This window comes from Kogia breviceps, chromosome 17 (genome assembly GCF_026419965.1).
Source record: "Kogia breviceps isolate mKogBre1 chromosome 17, mKogBre1 haplotype 1, whole genome shotgun sequence".
NCBI classification, from domain to species: domain Eukaryota; kingdom Metazoa; phylum Chordata; class Mammalia; order Artiodactyla; family Physeteridae; genus Kogia; species Kogia breviceps.
Window position 1 is genome coordinate 60,414,121 of NC_081326.1, and position 25,054 is coordinate 60,439,174.

Below are 25,054 nucleotides of genomic sequence, written 5' to 3' on the forward strand. Positions count from 1 at the left end.
GGGCAGGGGCAGAGCCCAAGCCTCAGTTTCCTGGGTTGGATAAGTAAGTGGGCAAAGCACGAGTCTGTAACCCAACTGAGGGACAGTGGGAGGAGCTAAGTCTGAACAAAAGGGTGAAAAATGACGATTCTGTTTGGGGCACGTCTCATTTGAGAAATTTCCGCGTCACTCACGCAGGAATGTCCAGTTGGCGTGCCGGAAGTTCAGGATAGGGGCAACAGCTAGAGAAAGGGATCTAAGAATTGTGTGCAAATAAATAACAGTTAAAACTGTGGAAGAAGAAAAGAAGTAGATTACAGATGGACCCTTGCCAAAGCCTATTAGGGACATATAGGGGATGATCTACCAAAAAAAAAATAAGATAGGTGGCAAAACAGGAGAAGTAGGAAAGAGTGTGCTATTATGAAGTCAACACGGCAAGACAGGAAACTCCCTGGTGGTCCAGTGGTTGGGACTCCATGCTTTCACTGCTGAGGGCCCAGGTTTGATCCCTGGTGGGTAAACTAAGAGAGTTTCCAGAAAGAGGGTTGGTAAATTGAAAAAAGTGCTGAAAATCCAGCCCTTCCTTCTACAGTTCTTTTCACCTCACCACCAAATTTGTTTGTCTCATTTGTAGACACATCCTTTAATATCTCCCTTTAAGCTATGAGTTAATATGTATCTATGTGGCTATGGTCTATGTGGCTTAATGTATATCTTAATATGTGGCTATGGTATATATGATAGTTAAATTCGAAACTCCATTAACATCAGTGTTTCCTGTCTCCACTTTGATGAGACATCTAACATGATCAAGAGTTAGAAATGAATAGCAGACGTGTCAGATTATTTGAACAGGTTCAAAGAAACTCCAAGTTGTCAACATGACAACCTTTGTAAAATATATTTTATTACCATCATGGATGAAAAAGAGGTTTTCTAAATTATAAGCCAATGTCATTTACTTAATAGCATTTCCAGAAAAATCTGTATTGCAGAAACGCTGTGTTACCAAGAAACAGTAATGGTTTCTTCAACTCCATATCTTACTCTTTGGATAGCCAATTGCAATTTTCCAGAAGAGGGAAGTTGCAAAATCAAATCAAACTAGTGCCACAAATGAACGCCAACTGACCCTTTCAGAGCAGTTGGGTTAGTATTTAAGAATAAGCATCTAGGGCTTCCCTGGTGGCGCAGTGGTTGAGAGTCCGCCTGCCGATGCAGGGGATGCGGGTTCTTGCCCCGGTCCAGGAAGATCCCACATGCCGCAGAGCAACTAAGCCCGTGCACCACAACTACTGAGCCCGCACTCTAGAGCCTGTGCTCCGCAACAAGAGAAGCCACTGCTATAAGACGCCCACACCACAACGAAGAGCAGCCCCTGCTCGCCGCAACTAGCGAAAGCCTGCACGCAGCAATGAAGACCCAATACAGCCAAAAATAAAAAATAAATTTAAAAAATATTTTTTTAAAGAAAGAAATATAGAAAGGAGTAAAAACATAACAGTTCAGGCCCAATTTGAGGCTGAGTAATTAAACCAAACTCCTTCCCGACATCTTGTGTTATGCCCTGTGGAAATCATCTAATCCCTGGTTTCCCTTTGACTGAAGCTAGAGTTCTGTTCTCAAATTAGATCCACAGAGAGTGAGATTCCTAAAGGGACCTGTTGACCTACAGGCATTAGAAGTGTCTGCTGAATCAGTGATTCTTCACTTTAAAACTAGTAAGCATTGGGGAGTGAAGAGCTAATGTCTGGACTTGATCATCAAGGAAATGTAGCATAAACATATCATTAAAGATAGGGTGGTAACCAATAAAAGAGCTAAATATGGCAAGTGTTCAAAGTGGTTTCCTCTGGGAAGTGAGCTGGAAGTTAAGGAGGGTGGGGATTCTTCACTTTAAAACTAATTAAAACTAGGCTGAAGCAGGAGGCTGCGATATTCATTATAAGATGTTCTGTACTTTGCAATTTTTTTGGTAACCAACAGCATTTTTATTTGGAGAATACGAAAGTGGAAAAAAGCTATTAAATGTTATGATTACGTGTATGCTTACTTTGTCTTATGTAGTCTAGATTTTTGAATTTACATTCACAGAGTCACAAAAAGATAGAGAAGATCTTCTCTTTTGCAAATCAAAAGACTGAGACTCAGAGAAGTTAAGTGAGCTGTCCAAGGCCACACAGCTAATAGCTAGAGCCAAAGCAAGAATCCAGCCTCTCTACTAGGTCTGTACCTTATCAACGCCCTCTCAAGCTACCTCTTTCTATGAATTCTGCAACGCAGGGAAGGGATCCATTCTTATTTAGGAAGTTTCAGACTATACGATAGACTTCCCTGGAAAATTATTATATCACAGCTCAGCCTCATCAGACATTATAAACGTCTGATGTTAAAGAGAAGAAGGGAAATACCAGGAGGTGGGGTATGGAACTGGAATTTCCAAAACGAAAGTCAGTTTCTAGGGAGGGGGGACCCACGGCACCCTGTAGAGCCACCCCTGCTCATCAGATTACATAGCCAAGTGGATTCATTTGCTAGAGCTGCCATAACAAAGTATCAAAAACTGGGTGGCTTAAGCAAAAAAAATTCATTGCCTCTCAGTTCTGGAGACCAGAAGTCCAAAATTATGGTGTCAGCAGGGTTGGTTCCCTTTAAGGGCTGTGAGGGAAGGATCTGTTCTGGGCCTCTCTCCCTGGCTTGTATATAACTGTCCTCTCCCTGTGTCTCTTCCATGGTCTTCCTTCCATGCATGGCTGCGTGTGCAGATTTCCTCTTCTTATAAGGACACCAGTGACATTGGATGGGCTCACCCTACTCCAGTGTGACCTCATCTTAACAAATCACACCTGCAGCAACTCAATTTCCAATCAGGTCACCTTTTAAGGTACTGGGGGTTGGGATTTCAACATATGAATGTTAGGGGAACACAATTCAATCCACAAAACCAGGCAATGACCAGATCCTTGAAGCCTTCCTCCAAACATTTACAGAATTTACCGAATATTTTCTTTTTCTAGGAATAGGTCCCTTTAAAAATTAAAATCAATTGGACAAAAAGATTTGAAAGGGGAAATTCACTTTACATTTACCCATTGTTAACTCCTCTACTAAATAAAATGGAAAATGCTAACCATAACATTACCTCCGCTAAATGAATACATACTCTAGGATAATTTAGGATCAAAGGAAGTAATAATAATTTAAATTATAAATAAATATGCTTACATTTATATATATAAACATAACAAATGTTATACAACAAAGTCATCATCCAAAAGCATCCACCCGATAGCTACACTGAAACGTTCAACCCTGAAGTGACTATGTCACATTTAAGGGGTCTTGTCAATTTTAACTGTACAGCTGAATGAAGCCTGAGCACCTCAAACTGGGGAAACACACATAAAAAAATTTAAAATCCAATTTACTTTTCCATTCGACCATGATGTTTACCTTTTGCTTTCCACCCAGAAAGAAAAGCAAGGATGACAAGTTTCCCTTTGATTTCTACTCAAGTCTTCTTGGACAGGTCTTTACAGCAAAGGCACTTCACAGGAAGTTTACAAGGGGAGAATTTTCCTCTTATTTGGTTTAGCTCATCAATAGTTCTCCTATAATATGCACTTGTACATTTGCCTAAAAAGCTTTTGCAAATCTGTCTATCTACCTTGAGACAACTAATCTGGGTTAATTTTGAAAACAAGCTCTGGCAGCAAACTAACAGAGAGTAGCAAATATTTCTCAGAAGAGTAAATTATATAAAGCTGATAGTTTTCCAAACACACCCACTTCTCACTCTCAGTTTATATGTTTTATACTAACTCACTCGTTCACTCACTCACTTTTCACTGAGTCATTCAACAATCGTGGGTAAATCTCAACCTAAAAGAGGGTTACTTCCCCTCAATTTGTAACACTACTGTTTGGAACTGCAATATGCATCATTTAAAATAAAAGCAATGTTACCCATGCAGACTTGGTCTTTTTTTTTTTTTTTTTTTTTTTTTTTTTTTTTGCGGTATGCGGGCCTCTCACTGTTGTGGCCTCTCCCGTTGCGGAGCACAGGCTCCGGACGCACAGGCTCAGCGGCCATGGCTCACGGGCGTAGTTGCTCCGCGGCATGTGGGATCTTCCCGGACCAGGGCACGAACCCGTGTCTCCTGCATCGGCAGGCGGATTCTCAACCACTGCGCCACCAGGGAAGCCCCAGACTTGGTCTTACGTATTCAGTAAACGCATATCTAATCATAATGAGATAATGAGAAAAAAATGTCAATACCCATAATTAAGCATAAGCTAAAATGAAGTATGTTTACTTGTGAAAAAAGATTCTTTCTCCTTATCTTCAATCTTTCCTTAAACACTCCCTCCTCCTCCTAGCCCTGACGGAAGCCTGGCTTTCCCCTGAAAATACCACTTCCTTTGTATAACTCTTTCCAATATTGGCCATTCCTTCAACCTCTGTCCAACTACAAGGGCAAAGAAGGAAAATCAACAGACTCCTTGTTCCCTACTGCCCCTTCCAGATACTTGATCCTCTACAATCTCTCAATAAATTCTGCTCCTTAAGCCCAGAAGTACAGCAGGTCATACTCAAGACACCCTTCCCAGAGCAGATGCTCCAAAGCCCTGACTGACCACCTGGCCCTGGACATGATTTCCCGGACACAGCGATCTGGACAAAGGGGAGACACCTGACCCAAGCCATACCAGTCAGATTTTCTCTCTCAGAAATTTGGAATGGAAATGGAAGAGGAAATAGCTACATTCATATTGATTTTTTCCTCATTCTCCAAATATTGACTAGTTACCTGCTGCTAGCCAAGTATCGTGGGGCAGAACCTATACTGTACAGTGTTTTTAGGAGGTAAGAAGAAGAGTTTAGCTAAAGCCTAGTGTTCATGAAGGAAGAAGAAAGTAGGTGGAGGCTAAAATTGTAGCAGGTTCCAACGGCTGACCAAAGACTGGGGGTTGTATCCTGCAGTTAAAATTAAAAGGTAGCTGGTTTTACAAAATGTTTCTTAACTGACTCCCATCAAGAAGTCCTCTGCTTCTCTCTCACTTGCTTTTCAAGACTCATACTTTGAATGTGACCCAAATTGACTCAAATGCCATTCCAACCCACCCTTTTTATTACTAGGCTTGAGCTATCTGTTTACACCACGGTTCCCCCTGAAGACCAACGCTCATGGCAGAAAAGAGAAAAACATGGCTACTCTGTAGGTCTTTTCCCCCAGTGCACTGATTGAAAGCCCCTTGAGGACTTGATTCTACCTCTGGAAGCTGCTAGAATGCTCATCACACAGGAGACGCTCAGTCAAAATGTGTGGACTGAAACCAAACAAGAAACATGCATCATGAGCTTGGAAATGCAACTGGAATGGAATGAGTTAAAAAAAAAAAATCATCCGGGATTTCTGAAAGAACACCTCGCTGGGTGTGGAGAGCAAGTCTTGGGAAATGTGCCTTCTTTGGCATAAAGAGGGGGTGGGAGGAAAAACAGGTGGAAGGAGAGCCAAATACTTTCAAAGAACGGCATTATGTCCTAAGGAGAGAGTGATTGAACGGTATGCAACACACCTGTGATTGCCCAATAGCAATTAAGAAATACTGTTATCACCTTCAAAAGGAAGTTTTCTGAAACATTAAATATGATAACCTCCTGCTGGATTTTTCCACTGCGACTGCGGTCGCCACTTCCAATCGTGCTGCTGAAAAGATAAGACAAGATCTAAGAGGGAGGACACCGGGTGCCCAGGAACAAATGCTGTTCCCAAAGGTAATCTCTCAGCATACAATTTGTCAAGTGTTCCACTCAAGGGACCAACTCTGGTTCAAAAAAAATTTTTTTTTTCTTCCAGAGTCCTTGGCCTCTGATAACTGGAATTACGAAGATTTAGGCAGTGAGGGTCCAGGGAGTTGCGCAACTGCAACTCAGCCTGTTTAACTTCAAACCCTACTTTGTTTTAACTAGTCAAATACAGATTTTTTTTTAAGGTGATTTTTTTTGGCGGTACACAGGCCTCTCACTGTTGTGGCCTCTCCCGTTGCGTAGCGCAGGCTCCGGACGCGCAGGCTCAGCGGCCATGTCTCACGAGCCTAGCTGCTCCGCGGCACGTGGGATCTTCCCAGACCGGGACCGGGGCACGAACCCGTGTGTCCCCTGCATCGGCTGGCGGACTCTCAACCACTGCGCCACCAGGGAAGCCCTTAAGGTGATTTTAAAAAAAATCCTATTTACAAGATTCTAGAACACATTAACAATCAAAGATTTAATCTGAATGTTAATGCTGCTGCCAAGGAACGAAAAAATTATTAGGTTTTTTTTCATCTTTATATATTTGCTATTTGCAGCACATGAAAGAACCTTCATAAGTGTGACTAGCTCACAGTGTCTTTCTCAATGATAAATATATGCTTCAACTTATTTTTAATATAAGTCAAGCATGATCATGTTTTTTTAATGCCGCGGAAAAGAAAAAAATCCTGCAGCTGGTTTAGTCGTGGCAATAATAGGGTAAGATCCAGGCAATGAAACTTTTCTTCCCATATGCCTCTGTTCCCCTTCATGAAACCAACTGGAGGAATCAGGAAATGGCTGGTGAACTCAGTATTAAGAAGGTTAAGTTCACTACTAGTTAGCAAGAAGGTGCAGAGACTTCGAGAAGTCCTTTAGACCATACAATGTCTTGCAGCCTGACACAACTCAAAAACTTGGAACGGAATGCCAGAAAGTTTTGAAAAAAGGATCTTTCCATCTCTAAATTTCTCCCACCATGCTCTCAGCCCCCACTAGCCCAAATTAATTTACAAGAGCAGAAAATTTTCAGACCTTCACATAGAAAGCTCAGAGGGTCAGGCCTTTCTTTTAAATTGACTAATTAAAGGGTCTTCTGTAATGCCTTGGGTTACTTAAAGAAAGCCATTTACTCATTCATTCGTTTAACTAGTATTTACTGAGTGTCTATTGAATTCCAAGTAATCCTCTAGGCACTGGGAATAGAGCCTCCAACAGAAGGAATCTGACAAGAAACCAACAGACAATATACAGTATATGCACTATATATAAATATACACACACACACATACATACATACATTTGGCTCTTGTATCCACGGACGTGGAACCTGCAGATACCAAAGGCTGCCTAGACTACCCCGTTTTATATAAGGGGCTTGAGCATCAGTGAATTTTAGTATTCACAGGGGTCCTGGAACCAATCCCCCAGGGGTACTGAAGGCCGGCTGTTCTAAGGAATATAAGTACTATGGGTATGACATGCTAGAAAGAAATCAGGGTAAAGATATAAAGGGGGGGGTTGTTATTCATAAAAATCTTGTTAATTAGTTTTACACCTACAGCATCAAGATGCCAGTTCTTCAATTTTCAGACGAGAACTACTTCAGGTCACAGTGGTAATATTAGGTTTTATTAGTAATTCAGTCAGTGCTGATTCTAGATTTACGGTTATCTTATGCCTTGCCCCTTACCCCCATTTCTTAGTCAGTGTTCCAAACTCTGGTCCCTCTGAAACCGGGGATAAGGAGCAAAGGCTTCAGAGGAAGAATCACATCCTCCGTCTCCTGCTCTTGTCTTCTTCTGGAAAAGACCTGAGAAAGGACACAGCCACACCTTCTGAGCAGCTTTTTGGTTTACTTGTATCTTTACAAAACCATTTCTAAATGATCCACCCTCTGACTGGCTGACTGGCTTTAAGGCTACAATGTTGAAAGCAAGGTAAATTGGGTTCCCAGCTTTACCACATCAAAATGCAGGATGTCCGGTTAAACTTGACTTTCAGGTAAGCAGCACAATTTTTTAGCCTAACTATGTCCCATGCAGTACTGGGGACATACTTATACTTAAATTTTTTTTCTGGGGACATACTTATACTTAAATTTTTTTTTTTTTTTTTTTTTTGCGGTACGCCGGCCTCTCACTGGTGTGGCCTCTCCCGCTGCGGAGCACGGGCTCCGGATGCACAGGCCCAGCGGCCACGGCTCACGGGCCCAGCTGCTCCGCAGCATGTGGGATCTTCCCGGACCGGGGCACGAACCCGTGTCCCCTGCATCGGCAGGCGGACTCTCAACCACTGTGCCACCAGGGAAGCCCCTACTTAAATTTTTTAAATCAAATAACTGTATTGCATCCAGCAACCGTATATGTGAATATTTTGGGAATAACATTAATGATTTATCCCAATAGCCTGGATATCAGGTTTTGACTCATCCAGAAAGTAGAGAAATTGCTTCCAAGGAACAGTACTCACAGCAAGGCTAAGATGCATGAGAGCCAAATTTTGCAGTGCTGTATGCATCATAACAGAGAGCTAGTCCCCACCTATTTCATGAGCACAGATCAACCTGCAACAGCCTTTACCATTGTTCAGCCCTACTGGTGCTGACTTTACACACCTAGAGGTGATGAGGAATTTATTTGAACCCTTAGAAAAGACAGATGGTGTCATCAGACATTTGACAGAGAGAAAAAAATGTGCTAGAACTCAATGACTATGCTCCCACTCCTTAAACTCCTTGCCAAATTTTAACGAAATTTATTCTAAAACCTCCTACAGGGTGTGCATTTGTTTGCTAGGGCTGCCATAACAAAGCACCACAAATGGGGGGCTTAAACAACAGAAACTTGTTCTCTCACAGCTCTGGAGGCCAGAAGTCTGAAATCAAGGTGTTGGCCAGGTTGGTTCCTTCTGAGGGCCACGAGGGAGAATCAGTTCCATGCTTACAATCTTTGGAGTTTCTTGGCTTGTAGAAGCATCATCCCAATCTGTGCCTTCATGTTCACATGGTAGTGTGTGTGTGTGTGTGTGTGTGTGTGTGTGTCCATGTCCAAATTTCCCCTTTGCATGAGGATCCAAGTCAGGGCCCACCTTGCTCCAGTATGACCTCATCTTAACTAACTGCATCTGCAAGGAGCCCATTTCCATTACGTCACATTCTGAAGTATTGAGGGACAGAACCTCAACACAAGAATTTAGAGGGGACGTATTTAACTTATAACAAGGGGTGGAATCCATAAATGTGTTAGAAAGACCAGAGAGGAAAGCCAATGATGGAGGAGACCAGTCTGGATATGAAACCCGACAGAGAGAACTTGGGAAGTAGGAGGAGGCTCCCAAGCCCTGGGACCGGCCCCCAAAAGTCTAATTATTCCAGCCTGGGGGGAGGGGGGCCGATGAAGGCTGCTCTGCAAGCAAGCACCCTGCTTTTACACAGCGTGGAAGGACGCAGCGGCAGACAAGAATGAACCATTCCGTGTGCACTTCAGGCTTTGGCGCCGTAAAAGCTATCCCTTACTGTCCCCAGCTTTCAGGATTCCTCCTTCATTATGTGTGTGGCACTTACTGTCCACAACACTCATTTAGCAAAGCTGTCATATAATGTCATGTGTGTTTTCTAGGTATGTTCTTTCTCTACAACTATATCAGGGAAACTTTCCATTTTCCCCCAAAATATATTTTATGTGCATATTTTACATTACATGCCCACACATATATAAATATGAACATATATAAAAAAAAATTAAGCAGCTGAGAATGGAATTTTACAAATCAGTGGCTGAGATTCATTCTTTAAAAAGTTTCTTCTTTCAGAGCATCCTTCCAGGCCTTATGGACGTTTTCAAAGGTTAGACAACTTAATTCAGTACTTGGAACAGTTATAAAGTTATATTCATTTTTTTCCCTAATAAATACAGATTGATAAAAATACCATACTGGAAATACAATCTCCTGTCATTTCATAATTATTGAGGCAAAGATAAATTTGTGGAGAGTTACATTTTCTGGCAGAATGAGAAATGATGATTCTGGGACATGAGGTATAATTTAAAATAAAATGTACCCACGTAAAAATTGTAAAGTGCCCAAAATATATGAAAACCAGCAAATCCATTTTCAAATTCTATTTTCCAGGTGTTAGAAGGATTGGGATAGAGCATCTGGTTTTGTTAATTTAGGCCCCCCTTTCAACCAGGTATTGATAAAGACCTACAACGTGGAGACATTGTTAAATAACTGTTGATCCAACACCACGTACATTATTTAACCACCTGTAAATCTTACCAAACAAAGCTGCTTGTTTCTTAGTTTTGCCCAAATCATGCTGTTTTAAGGCCATGGCTAATGACCAATGAGTCAATTCTGTTCAGTTCATTGAAGTTCTTAAAGTAGATAAGGCCTGATCCCTTCTCTTATGATCATATCATCTAGTAACCAACACACTTTGATACTTTGATACAATGCACAGTACTAGATACTGTACTAAGTTCTGTATTCACTCTTTCCATCCTCATATCAGCCCCATAAAGAAAGTACTATTGTTATCCCCACGTCAGCCATGAGAAAACTGAGTTCTAGACAGGTGAGGCTATCGTTCAAGGTCAGAAAGCTAGTTTGTCCACTCTGCTCATGCCTCGTCTACACTTTTGACTGTCCCCCCGAGACTCAAGAGTTCCTCTGTCCCTGTAACAGGAATAGTATTATCAAAAGAGGGGCTTGCTGTTAATGTATTTTGTGCACTCCAAAGCGTCAATGAAGGAAAGTCGCAAGTTCCAGAGACAAAACAGAAAAGAGATCTCTTCCCCGTGGCAAGAAGAGCCTAAGTTGCCCGCCTTAAGATGACATTGGATTAACCCAGTCCACCATGGGCCCCACCACTCCTGACTGTCTTAGACTCTGTTTCACTACTTTACAGTTAAGGAGCAGATAGTTTTGGCCAGCGGTTCTCAGCCCTGAAGGTACATTAGAAATCACCTGGGAAGCCTGTAAACAGACTAATACCCAGAATAAATCCCCGACTAATTAAAATTAGGATCCCTTAGGGAGGGATCCAGTCGTGAGGTTTTTTAAAGCTTCCTAGGTGTCTCTAACGCATGGCCAAGTCTGAGAACCAGTACTATAGGCTGTACACCAGTGCTTCTCACCTGGGGGCTATTTGCCCTCTGGAGACATTTTTTGTTATTATAAGTAGGGGCAGAGGATGTTACTTGCATCTAGTGGGTAGAGGCCAGGGATGCTGCTAAACATCCTACATCACAGAAGACAGACCCTGTTCCCCACCAAAGAATTTTCTAGGCCAAAATGGCCATAGCACCGAGGTTGAGAAACACAATGTTCCCCTTTGGTTCAGTTCATCTAACTTGTGCATAACCTACTTGAAGGGACTGTGCAACCAACTAAGTAGAACTGCCAGCCTCTCTGCTAACCACACACTCACAGAAATTAAAAAATCAGGTAAAGGTGGGCAAAATCTTGCCTTCCAAGGCTTCCCGAGGATAATATACTCAATCTTGATTGTGACTGAACCAGCCTTTACAAAAGATTTTGGGACAGAAACGGATCTGAGCACAGTACATCTTCTATCACGATTTCCTCTGAACATTTTTAAATCAGGAAATGAGGTTCTGATGAAGCCCAAGTTAGTATATCATGTCTCCTCTGCAGTCAATGTTACATGCAGAGAAGGCTGCTTAGAGTGAATACCTGCAGTTCTCTGCCTGGAGGGCATCTTTTTGGCAGGAGGGTACTTGGGACCCTCGCAGAGATGCCAGCAAGAGTATCAGAGAGGTAATACCCTCAGCAGTCAACCTTAACGAAATGATGACGGCCAGTTGGTGAATAAGTTTCACCCCCTTCCTCACCCCTCAGTTAGGATCTGATGCGTTCCAGAGTGGCTAAGTGGATCACGGTGGGGTCTTTATGGGTTTGTTACAATCACCATCTTACATTCCCACTCTACTACCAGTGTTTTCTGTGATTCTATGCCAAATAAACTTCTTACACTGAAATACTCTTATCAGGTTCTCCTCTCGGGGAACGCAAAAATGGAACAAATCTCAGAATACGTTGACACTATCAGATATGCCTAAACACACTGAAAAATTAAGTGGACAGAAAGGTACATCGAGACATCTGAGCCAATATTAATGCAAAAAAAAGTCTTCAGTAAACTATTATTCATGGGTTCTTAGAGAGCAGCAAAGATATTGTATCCACAAAACAAGAGAATGCTATAAAAAAAGAATGAACAATGAGACCAAGAGAATGTTCTGGAACTTAGAAATAGAACAGATAAAATTTTTTAAAGATTCAGTACAAGAGTTGTAGATACAAATCTAGTAATTGTTCATGAAAATGAACAAACATGAAAGAGAAGGACAACTGGAGAAAAAAAAATGATATCGAAAAAAATTAGTTTCTTAGCGTGTCCATACAGAGGGTCCAACATCCAGCTATAAGATTTCCACACACAGAGAGCAAAAACGGCAAAGGAGAAGAACTGTCAAATAAATAATACAAGAAAAGTGTTCCAGAACTGAAGTGTAAAAAGCCTTTGGACCACAGGCCCCAATCTACTCAGTAAATGGCACCCTAAATGTCTTAGTTATTTTTTTCATGACACTCATAGGCCCAAAGAAACACCTACCAATTCAATTTATTAAGTAGTTAAGTCCAAACAACGTAGTACATCTTTAAGTCCTAAAAACTTAGCATTTGTTGTGCACTATACAACTTCTAAAACTTTGGAATCATATTGGATACTGCCACCTTCATTTCATGTGGTACTTGTTATTTTTAATTTAATTTAATTTCTTATCACAGTAATTGCAAAAAACCCAGCTTTGCAAAGAAATTCACATTATTGAAGGAATGCAGCGATCTAATGTTGAAACTCCCTTTAATAGTTTGCCTGGTATCCAAGAGATGTTGCTGTGTTCCCTGAAACTTTAAAATATTCCATGGTACCCTTGTGAGTTCACTGGGGCACCCTAGGGTATCTTGGCACACAGTTTGGGAACTATGGTTTCAGCCTACTGCTGTCCACTAAGTGCTTGGAAAATTGATCACCAAAAGCCTCACACCAAGGCAAGGCACTCTATACAATTGAGAATATCAGAGATAAAAAAGATGTATTAAAAGTTTCCAGTAAAAAGAAATAGTTCACACATAAAAGAGAACGAGAATGGCATTAAGACTTCTCACTAGCAACACTGAAAACTGCTGAGGGAAAAATGACTGCTACCTCAGACCACCACAATCAAAGGACCAACCCAGTGAGAAAACAGATTAAAGATATTATCACATATTTACCTCCCAAACATTCTTTCTCAGAAAGCCATTAAAGAATGTGCTCCAGCAAAACTAGGGAGTAAACAAAAAATGAAGGTGATAGTATATCCAGGAAAACAGACACAGGAAAAAGCCAAGGAAAACCCAAGGAAGATGGCCACACACCAGGCCAAGACAGAACCAGTCCAGAGTGGCAGGGTTCTAGCAGAAAAATAAACAGAATGGGTGGATTATATGATATGTGTGAAAATCTGAAAAAAAAATTATCGCTAGAAATTTGATACATTAGTGCTGCATTTGGGGAAAAAAAAATTGAGCTAGGCATAAGAAAACTAAGCAAATGGAAAAAAAAGAAAAGCTGTTAGTAACTGCAAAAGACCTGATCATAGAATATTACTTGACTGGAAAATGGAGCAATACTGACATCATCATAAGTTTATAAACAGAGACTGATTTAGTCAATAATGGCTAAATCTGATATATCAAGAAATAGCAGTAATAGGCATATTAGAATAGCTCATAAATATATATTCTAGTATGTAAAAAAAAGTATTCCAATATTCTAAGTCATATGCCCATACTGCTATTAGAATATTCTAAATAATATGCCTATACTGCTGTATATTCTAATATTCTGGGGAACAGGAGAGAAGATATGGGGGAGGGTAGGTGAAGGAATGCCATAAGCATGTAGTATTTTGATTTAGACAAATTCTAAAAATGAAGTAGAGAACAGAGGACAGTATATGGATATCGCAAGCAAAAAAGAAAAATCATTAACCTTGATTTTCATTGCAGATGAAGGAAGTTTCAGATGAAAGTATTTGAAATGCAGGGCCCCAGATAGCCAAGCCATGTAATTACTTGTATTTTAAATTTCACTTTGCTTATGTAATCCTACTTTCAAGTCACCTCTTCTGTGAAGCATTCCTTTCCACTTCATATATCCTTAGTACCTTCAGATATTCCATAAGTTCTGTTACAACATTTACTCCTTTATAATTTTTCAAAATTATTATTATAGAACTTATTGTAATTTACATAAATGTAGTTTATTACTCTACACCTGCCCCCCTCTGAGCTGTTCTATTTTAGAACAGGAATTTCATCTCATCCCTCTACAGATTTTTGCTTCAATCTACCAACAAGGTGCCACCTTACAAACATAAAAATAAAAATTATTTTAATAAATAGTTGTGTAACAATTTTACACTATCCCTCATCAATTCAAACTGCCCATTTCTTTTCATATTTTATCATCTCTGAATTGGGGGATGGGCCTTAAAATCTCTGAAGGTGTGGATGGAAACCAAGTTCTTGCAGAGAGTATTTATAATTTCTCCGATCATTCATCGGGGGCCCTCTCTACCTGAAAACACTTTAGATTACATTATCTGCCTAAGTACTTTTTAAAACTCACACTGACATTGTATATGCAGACCTAAATATTTATTAGAACCGACTTGCAATTCAAAATTATTGGAGATATATTCTTCCTTCCTTCTACCAGTACCAAATGTGAAATGAGTGCCTTTGTTGTCCGTTTTTGTGTGATGGGTTTATTTTTCATTTATTCCTGCATTGAAGGCATAGCCCCTTGGTGTCCCAACTTTATGCAGGTAACCTATCAGACTTGCCATCTTAGACAGTTTTTTCTTTCTTAAGGGTACGTAAACAATGACCACTGGATGGTCTCTTGGAGACCATGAAATACAGTACTAAATAATAGAATAAAAAACTAAAGTATATTTCTGACTTAGTAATGATTATATAAATATTTTACATTTTTTTAAAAGAAACATTTGGGTTTCTTTGGGTTAATAAGATCTCCACATTGCTATAATTACTAGAAAATTTTTTAAAGAGTTCTGAATCTTGCTGTGTAGGTTAAATCCCTACTTGCCTACTGTTCCTTCACAAAACGCTTTTCTGCATGTTCCTGCATATCAGCATCTTAAGACACAGTTCACATTTGCCCACTAAAAGCCACAGCGCCCTAAGCTGTGGTTTGGATGATGGAAAGCAACTGATGCGACTAAAAATCGTCAGTGAAATACACCCTTGTGAGATCATAATTCAGCCCTGCAAGGCAAACGAGCTCTCCTAAGCCATCACTTACATCATTTAGTTCCCTAACATGGCAAATCCCAAGCTGTCCCTTGTGCCCCCCAAAAGGCTTTATAGAATATATGATTGAACCCTTCATTTAACTCATATGATTGAACCCTCTATCCAAAAATAATACTTAGATAAGCATGAGACCTGACATATTACACGGTTAGTAATTATTTAGTGCAGACTACATGCCAGGCAATGAGCTAACCACTTTACATACATAATCACTCTACTCCTTACAGTGAACCCACTGATTAAGAAATTGAAGCTTGTAATTAAGTGATATGCACGAGATCACACAGGGAGAAAGAGGAAGCTTGCAAATTCAAGCCCAGACAAAATAAATCCAAGGCTCACCCTCTGAACCACTGTCTTTTACCACTTAGAAAAAAAAAACAAAATTGCGAAAGGAAGAAACAAGAGCAGTTTGAACAGCAATGCAAACAAACTGGACATGTCAACTGCAGTCATCCTCAGCAACCCGTTAAATTTTAGACAGAGCCTCCCACATTTATGAACATGCTAAGAACGCTGCTTCAGTCCACAGGGAGGAGCAGTTTTTAAAGGTACTGAGCTAAAGTATGGGTCATGCTTTGAAGTTCCATGATAATCATTATGAATCATGAACTTTTCCATCTTGTCTATTCTGAGCTGGGAATGGGGCTCATTTGTGCGGGTCTGTTAGGATATTTACTTTGTGGTGCATATTAAATATTTTCTCTTAACTCTCACTCTGCAGGCCAGAGCTAAAGGCAAGCATTATTATAGATTAAAGCCAGTGAAGTGGGTAATGAGGTTTGGTACGTAAAACACTTGTTATAAATACGGGGGGGGAAATTCTGGCTTTTCTTTAACATTAACTGCTTTGAAATGCATCATCTGAAGTAGAATTCTTAGTAGGCCAGTAGCTGCCAGGGAATAATTTCCCTTCGCCAAACAGAACACTGGTAGCTTTGGTTAGATGTCTTTCACAAGTGTGGAGCCATGTGCAGTGAGTTATTTTTATACATACTTCATGGGGTGACGGCTAAAATGCACCACTGAACAAGAAGAACATCCCCTACGCCGGCAGAAAGAAGGAATTGAAGGACCATTCCGACCAGCTTCACTTAAGGGACATGGTCTGAATTCTCAGGCTGATACATAAGCTTAAAAAAGAAACAATTAAAATATCTAAGCAGAGAGTTTTCATCTCCTTGGGTAGAAAGCGTTCTTACTTATTCATGTGTAGGTCCCTGTGCCACAGCGGGGCAAAGGCAAAGTGGTTATAAATATAACACGAAAAGGATAATTAATTACATTTTCGGATCACTTTTAAAATCATGCCTGGCTCCTCTTTTGTCAACTGTCTTTCAAGACTGGTCTATGTTAAGTTAAGTGCTTCCTAGGTTTATAAAGTCCCTTCTTTATTCCTCTTCTCTACAGGAAAAGGTAAAGTTTTCGTTATCGGATGGCAAATGTTTATCACCATAGTCTAACAGCAGGACTGCTGGAGGATGGGAGTCATAAAAAAAGAGTCATTGCTAAATCCCCCAATTTTTTGTCTCCCTCCCTCCCTCCCTCCCTTCCTTCCTTTCTTCCATCTGTCCTTCCATTTTTTCCTTTTCTAACACATTTTAACAGCCTGATGTCTGCCAGGTACTATGCTATATACGCTCAGGTCAAAATCACCCTATTTGTCTTACCAATCTCAAGTACTTCACAATCAGCCTCAAATGCCCTACCTTCCTAATTACTGTAAGACTCCCCAAATCAGAGGCCAAGGCTTACTCCTCTGAGACTTCTTTTGGTCCCCACACGATGTCTTGAGTTTGTGTAGTGCGCAGCGGAAGAGCTGATGGGGTGTTAGATAATCTGATTTCCAGCTGTCGTTGACAGGTAACCTGGGACCAGTCACCTAACCCTCCTGTGCAAAAGGCAGATTGTGAACACCTGTCCAAGCATCCACAAAGGGGTGACCTGGTGACAAAACCATAATGTGAGTGAAGCCCCTTTACAAACCTAAGCCTTACCCATGGAGTTGCCCCCAAGTATAATTCAGGGTCAAGTGGCCGTGCCCCAGGATAGCTGGGTGGAAACAGGGAGCCAGTCATTTCACTAAAGCCCTGCCAACCTCATGCTAGAAGCATCGCCCTAGAGAGCGAGCTTCTTGAAATGTGAAACCGAGCGTGACATTTCCCTGCCTAAAACACTTCACCCTCGGAATGAAATCCAACTCTGTAACAAGGCTTACCAGCCTTGCCCCCTGCTCGGTTCTCTGGTCTTTTTTCACTCTTGCCCTTCCTCAAGGTCTGAAGGTCACATTCTACCCGCTCAGCCACACTGGGCTACAGCTGATGGCCAAGCTCTTTTTTAGGCTGCCCGGAGGCATGTGCCTTCCCTAGCCCTAGAGGGGCACAGCTGCCTTTCCCGTGGGAGACCACAGCATCCCATAACACCCCACACGTTCCCCTTTTCACTCCATCCCGTAGTTGCCTGCATGGTGCTGACCCGGTGCTGATCTGTGTCTGTCACTCAAATGTTGCTTCTCGAGGGCAATCGCTAGTGGGGTGTGGCACATAGAAGACACTGAATAAATAACTCGTTAGAGGCATAAACATATGAATGAAGGAAGAACTCCTCTGCGATGAGACAGGAAGTGACTCTTTACTGGGGTTCAGTGTATTCATGAAGTCCTACCTGGGAACTCTGCACCATTATGACTTCAGCAAACCAGATGTGGTAGCAGAAAAATTATCCCTCCCCACCACCCCCTGAAAAGAAGATGCCTAGTCTCCAGATCCTGTGAATATGTTACCTTACATGGCAAAGGGGAATTAGGGTTGCAAACTGAATTAGGGTTGCTAAATATTAACTTTAAATGGGGAGATTATCCTGGATTATCTGGATATGGCCAGTGTAATCACAAGGGGCCTTTAAAATGCAAGAAGGAGGTATAATAGAGGTTGGAGTGATTAGAGGTGAGAAGGACGCAAACTGCCACCCCAGGCTTAATGGAAGGGAGCCATGAGCCGAGGCATGAGAGTGGTCTCTAGAAGCTTCCGGAAAAGAGCCTCCAGAAAGGAATGCAGCCCTGCAGATACGTTGATTTTAGCTCAGTGAGATCTGCATCAGGCTTCTGACTTTAACAGACTGTGAGATAGTAAATTTGTGTTTTAATTTACCAGGGTTTCTAGTTATTTGTTACAGCCATAGTAGAAAACGAATATTTCAAACAAGAAAGTAGAAGAAAGACCTCATAAAAACAAATCATTCCATCTCTTGGAGCTTCACTTTCCTAATCAACAAGTTGAGGATAAGCATCCCTAGTCCGCTTATTTTATACAGATATTCATGAGGAGCAAAAGCTTTAAGGCTTGTGCTTAAATCTCAGCCTCAGCCTTTATTCACTGTGTTTCTTTGGCAAGTGGCTTAATTGACCTGTACCTCAGTTTTCTCACCTGTAAAACGGACATACTGATAGCATCAGGTTATTATGAGATTCCACTGATTTAGTCCACTTAAAGTGCTAAGAACAGCATCTGGTACAAGGTAAATATTATATAAGTGTTAGCTACTATCACACGTGTAAAAAGAGTTTACAAAAGGTTAGGCAATATAAAGCGGTAAAGTAGAATTAGCATTCTTACAGAACACTGGTTCATAAGAGGTTGGTTCCTGCCCTTCCCCAATAGCAGTTCATAAATTTATGGAGGCATTTTAGAGGTCAAGGTGGGTCACGGTGGCATACGACTAGCATTTAGTGATAGCCGCCAGGGATCCAAGACACCTTGCAACATCTGAGCCAGTCCTTCACAGTGCAAGATTTTTCCAGATCCCAAGTGATACTACATAGCCCTACCCATCTCCATTTGTAGCTATGCATCGATTGTAATTTTACATACAAGTCCTAGCATCTACCTCCTTCATTATGACCTCTGGTGTAGCTGTACCATGCAGTTATCTATTGAAACACATTTTTTTTTTCCTTGAAACACATTTTTTATAAGTCACTTCATTTCTCCATTTTTAAATTTTAGTAATAGGGCATTATTTTGATTTTAAATTTAAATTAGAGTTAAGTTATATTTATGAAATTCACTTCATGATAATAAAAGGGGTGTTAGAAAGATTTGTTAATAAAAGTGTGCTGGGTCTGAATTTATAAGATATGAAGTGAAATAAGGTTTAGAGATGGCTTACCCCAGCTTTCTAGCTTTCCAATGAAGAAAATTAAGGTCCAAAGAAATGAAGTATATTTGCAAAAAGTGTAATTATTAGTTAAAAGATAACTTAAGTTTCGAGATTCTAATTCCAGGGTTCTTGGGTATTCTTTAAGAATCTGTACTTCCTAAATAAATTAATACTCTTTAAACTTCAAATTCTCATCCAATCCTGAGATTGTATGCCAGCAAAATCACTGCCCTTCCCTTGCACCCTGCCATCTCCCTGCATCATCCTTACTTCCTCCACTGGAGAAAGTGATTACGAAAAGTGACATTTTAGATGATCTCAACAGACAAGCATTTCTGGGAGCAGTACTGAGGGAGGAACTTTGATGGAGAAGGTTAATGCCAACAACTGTCTCTGACTTTCTCCTTTGCATTTCCATTTTTTCTAGTCCAGTTCCATAAGTGACCTTTGTACCCAAGGATAATTCTGTCCACCCCTCACCTTCACTTCCGGAACATTCTGCACTCCTTGATCTCAACAAAGTTCTAAAGAAACTAATTTTATTGTCGCTTCAGTTACAAAAAGGTTGATACAGTCCAAATTATGATTTTACTATTAATATAAGGGCAAAAAACTCTTCCCCCATCCCCCCTTCTGTACCCAAAGCTGCCAAAGACGTTTATGCAGGTATGCCCTGCCCAGCTCCAGAGGGTGCAACCCTGGAGTTATGAGGTTCAATATCTGCATGGCTGAAAGCAGGGTCCCTGTTTCCACCTCCCTAAAATGGGAAATGAGTTCACAGTGTGAAGATTTCTGATCTTAACTTTGATGCACGTTTGGTTTAACACTGACTTAGCTGGCATAGTTTATTCACTCTTTTAAGTCTGAATTGCAATTTAGTCTCTTTGCCCGCCATGTGTTCAATGATGGAGGCTTGGTCACACTGTAAATTTGGGCCATATCGCAGCAGCTCCCTCTTGACAGCCAGACACTTGGTGATTAGGGCTTTGAGACTCAATCCTCTTTCCTGTCTCTCCCTTTTGAGTGGTCCACACAATTGCTGTTTCCTGCTTAAGGCTGTCCCAAGCATGTCAGCACATTCGAGGAGTGGGGAAGAACATCTTGAGCCCAATAACTGATAAAGCTTCAACTGATTCAAGCACGCAGTTGAAGCAGAAACTCAGAATATCAATTTCATCTCGAGGTTTTAAGTATGAGCTTTTAAGTCTGATAGACCTGGATGCCTTCTAGCTCTGGTAGTTAGTTTATGCAAATAACCTGTAAACTTTAAACTTGTAAAGTCTGTAAACGTTAGTTTCCCATCAGTAAAATGAGTAACAGTAGCAACTAAACCATGGAGTTACCAGAAGTGTACACGAACAAATGTAAGTAAAACCTGGCACATATTAAGTGCTCAAGAGATGTTAGCTGTTGCTGTGATTCTTTTCCCAGAGCAAAGGTCTCCTAACATTACAGTTCTATAGTACAAAAACAACAACAAAACAGAATAAAAATTTTAAAATATAAACTCTAGTAAAGGAATAGGAAAGGTGTGTCCCTTAGAAGGGGCAATTTCATCTTCATGTGAATTGTAAAAATCATCACAGCAGGCAGGCATTTGATACATTCTGTTCCGCCCCCCCACCCCCGGCCTTGTAAAATTCTCAGAGTGCTCTTCCATACAGCAGCCCAGTAAGTAAGCCTTTCTTTATTCTCATTATTCAGAAAACACTGAGGCTCAGGGAGGCTGACATCCTTCTGTGGCAGAATCTAAGACTAGAATGCTGGCATTGAAATTTGCTGGGCGGGGTTTCATTTCACAGGATGTACCATTAGTAGAGGCAGTCAGTCTCCACTAGGGGGCGCATGTCACGTAATGGGGGTCATATTGGCTGCAGTTGAGGGATGAAACTAGTCTCCAACCGCTCCCTCAAAAATCAAAAAAAACAAAAAAAGCAATCTAAATAGAAAACAGGGTCTTTACCAGATAAATATATCTTTAATACATCTCCCTTAGCCCTCTGGTCCAACTAGATTACATCAGCAATGCCTTTCCTATGTAGAAATTCTGAAATCAAGATGGCATTTCAGTGCAGTAGCAAGTAGATAGGTGATTTTATTTTATTAAATTTTTTTCAAGATTTTTTTTTGATGTGGACCATTTTTAGTCTTTATGGAATTTGTTACAATATTGCTTCTGCTTTATGTTTTGGTTTTTTGGCCGTGAGGCATGTGGGATCTTAGCTCCCAGACCAGGGATTGAACCTGCACCCCCTGCATTGGAAGGCGAAGTCTTAACCACTGGACCGCCAGGGAAGTCCCGACAGGTGATTTTAAAAAGCCCTTCCCATGGTTCTGAAAACTCCCTTCAGCTGGGAATCCCTGTACTAGGCCGAGCTACAAAAGAGAGGTTGTGTGCTATTTGATTTGATGATACATGATCATTCCCACCTCATTTCGGACCAATACTCTCAGAAGAAGAGACACTGTTTTGGCGGGGGAGAAGGGTTTCTTGCTTATCTTAATAGCAGTCAATTTCTGAAAACTCAGGCTTGGAATAAGACTGCTGCCCAAAGCCCAGGTGGGTCGTGTCTAGGAAGCCCATAGGTCTGCCCCTAGAGGTCCTGCCTGGAACACGCAACAATTCGTTGTAAGAATGTTACCTTCAGAGATTTTTACAAAGCTCACTTTTCAGTTGCTGCACCAATAAAGTCAGACAACTGCTTGACTTCTTCTTCCTTGTCTAAGTTTATTTTAAACTGTAGTGAGTCACATTTTCTTCCTCTTTTGGGGTGAGAGAGTTTTTGTTTTGTTTTGTTTTGTTTACTTCTTTGCTAAATCACTGTTCATTAAAGTGAAACTGAGGAGAAGAAAAGAAGAGACATAATGAAGGGCAGTGCCTGAAATAGAAGTGACCTGCCTTTGTGCCCCCTGATATTTTGCAGTAAATATTACAAGCCAAGCAGGTGTCCAGCCGTTTATAGTCCAAACCACACTTGCTCCAGATTCCACCTGCCTCTTGTCACACAAACCACACACACTTGAATCAAGAAAACTTTTTTTGTTTACTTATGTTAATCATAAAGCCAAAGCAAATAGCCTTCCACTTTCTGGATCCTGGGTAGCAATTAAATACGAAGATATCACAAATCCTCTAGACAAACGATAGGGGGGAAACACGTATTCTGGGCCGGGAGGTGGGCCATGTACCAGAGAGTTGCATCAGCTGTTACAGGGAACAGCTGGTTTCCCAACTTCGAACTTTCTGGGTTTCACACGCCAGCACCACAACTGATGAGCAGGAAATTGACTTAAGTTCTTCATTTAGGACTTAAATCAACCACCTGGTTTACAAGGTCTCAGCTGAAACTTTGTTTCAATGGCCACGGGTTCATTTATTCGTTGACTCTGCAAGCATGTCATGGAGCTCAAGGGAGATGACCCATAACGAAATCAAAGACCCCAGATAACTCAATCTAAGGCGGGGAAAAGCTGGATAAGTAGATATTTCCATGACATGAGTGCTGAAAGAGCTATGTACAAAGCAAGCCAAGGGGCAGAGTGGCAGGCATCAAGTGAAAAATGCAGCTGTAGTGGGAAAGGAGAACGCGCTACCCCTTTCACCGCTGCCCTTCTGCCCCAAGTAACGTCCCACAGTCACAAAAGGGCACAAAACGGTGCTACCTACTCTGCTCACATTCGGTAACTAGGAGAATGGGGACAGAAGATCTCAAGAGAGTAGTTTCTAAGACACCTCACACGCAGGGGAAACTGTTTACAAATGCAAAGTTGTTTCCACATCACTCCGGGGCTGGGGGTGGGGGTAGGGGTGGAGGGGAAACACCACTTCACCAGCCCTCCACCGGAGCAACCTGGAATCCAGACGACCAAACACCTGGCAGCAGAAGTGAACTTTTGCATAAAGCTGCACCTCACTTCCCAGCCCTGGGCACGGCTCCCGAGCCAGAAGCCCAGTTTCCAATTTGAAAGGAGGGAAGTCGGGAAGGGTGGTGGGAGTTCCAGCATTCACACGTTGCCACCCCTCTCTGGCCCCTTTGAGATTCAACCTTTTTTTTAGCTGGGCAGCCCAGGCTCCTGAGAAGAAAACTGTGCCAAAGCAGAAAACTGTCAGAGTTGCTATTACTCAGTGAGCTCGCTTCGGAACGCGGGCGCGTACCCTTCATTGCCAGGTTCACTTCCAGCCCCTACGCTACACAAGGATTTTGCGCGAAAAAAAAAGTGAGGCAACATCACTACGCCTCCGACCCGGTGCTCGGCACAGAGCAGGAGCTCAAGAAACCCTGCTCGCCTAGCCCTTTCCTACACCCCTGACGGGTCAACGCCTGGGACGACCCTAGGGAGGGAACAAGTTGCCCCCAGGTGGGCAAAAGTTGTCAAAACTCCGCCAGCCGCGCACTGCGGCCCCCTGGTGGGTGACAGCACGAGGGTGGGTGTGAGGACGCGGCCGCGGTGGGTGGGGGGAGGGGGGGCGTGCGCTGTGCATCCCGAGTGGCCCGCCCGGCGTTAACCCCTCACCTTCCAGGAGCACTTCCTTGCCAGCGCGCTTCAGCGCCTGCACCGCCTCGTCGTGGGTGGCGTCCCGCAGGTCGGCCCCGTTTACGGACAGGATGGCGTCCCCTACGTACAGGGCTTGAGTTTGGTCCGCCGCCAGCCCCTTGAAGATCTTGCTGATGAGGATGGGCATCTTGTTCTCCTTGCCCCCCTTGATGCTGATGCCCAGCCCGCCCAGCTCCTGCTTCAGCACCTTCACGCCGCGCTTCTGGTTCGAGATGGACTCGGGCACCTGCTCGGGCAGGTCGGTGAAGGCGGTGCGGACCCCGGCGGGCGAGTCCGGGGGCTGCGCTCCGCCCGCGCCCGGGTGCCCCGCGCCGGCGCCCCTGCAGAACGAGCCATTGGCGGCGGTCCCGATGCCGTTGTACGCCGCAGCGCCCTCCTCGCAGCTCAGAACCAGGGCGTCCTCGCTCAAGTTCACCAGAACTTTGTGCCAGCGAGCCCGCACCAAAACTTCCAGCAGCCCGCTCCGCTGCGCTCGGCCGCCTCCGCCGCCGGCCGGCCCGGCCGCCGCCGCCGCCGCCGCCGCCGCTACCGCCATCTTTCCGGCATTCTTAAAGTGCCATGTGATTGCAAAAGGGGGGAAAAGTGGGGAAGGGTTGCGGGGGGAGCGAGGAGGGCGCGCCCCGCAGGGAGGAGGCGGGACGCGGGACTCCGCTCCGGGACTTCGCCAGAGCGCTCTGCGCGAGTTGGCAACCGCTGCCCGGCCGGTTCCCCCTGGCCTGATCCTGGGCGGGGTGGAGCAACCTAGAAGAAGGAGAGGCAGAAACAGGAAAGGGGAAAAAACCAGCTGCCCGTTGCAAAACCCCAAACCGAGGGGAAGCCGCGTAACGGCGAAGCGCCGGCGAGAGTCGGTAGGGGGAGTCGCTCCCGGGAAAGGGCGGGGACCTAGCGCCCGGCGGCCAGCTCACCTGTTCCAGCCGCCGCAGCCTCGGCAGTCGCACGCCGCGCGCCCGCTCGACCCTCCCCGCCTCCCTCCTCCGAGCGCACGTCGCCGCAAGGACAGCCTCCCCCTCCACCCCGCCCCAGGCGTCTCTTCTCCACTCGCCCTTCTCCGCTGACGCCCACACCGCACTTTGGCGTGGTCCGTAGGTCCTGCGTCGGTCTCCTCCCTGGATGCTCCCAAGCCCCCTCCCCTTTCACAGC

General features: G+C 43.0%; 1 protein-coding gene across 1 annotated transcript in view; it reads right to left on the reverse strand.

The window, feature by feature from the left end:
* The window catches only part of SNTB1 (syntrophin beta 1), a 214,522-nt gene extending 189,685 nt beyond the window's left edge, over positions 1 to 24,837 (reverse strand). Inside the window, exons 1-2 of the mRNA XM_059043450.2 lie at positions 24,820 to 24,837; positions 23,873 to 24,655 (exon numbers count right to left, since the gene is read on the reverse strand). Of these exons, the coding sequence (XP_058899433.1) occupies positions 23,873 to 24,449 (577 nt within the window). The 5' untranslated portion in view covers positions 24,450 to 24,655; positions 24,820 to 24,837. The remainder of the gene's footprint in view (positions 1 to 23,872; positions 24,656 to 24,819) is intronic.
* Positions 24,838 to 25,054: the final 217 nt, after the last annotated feature.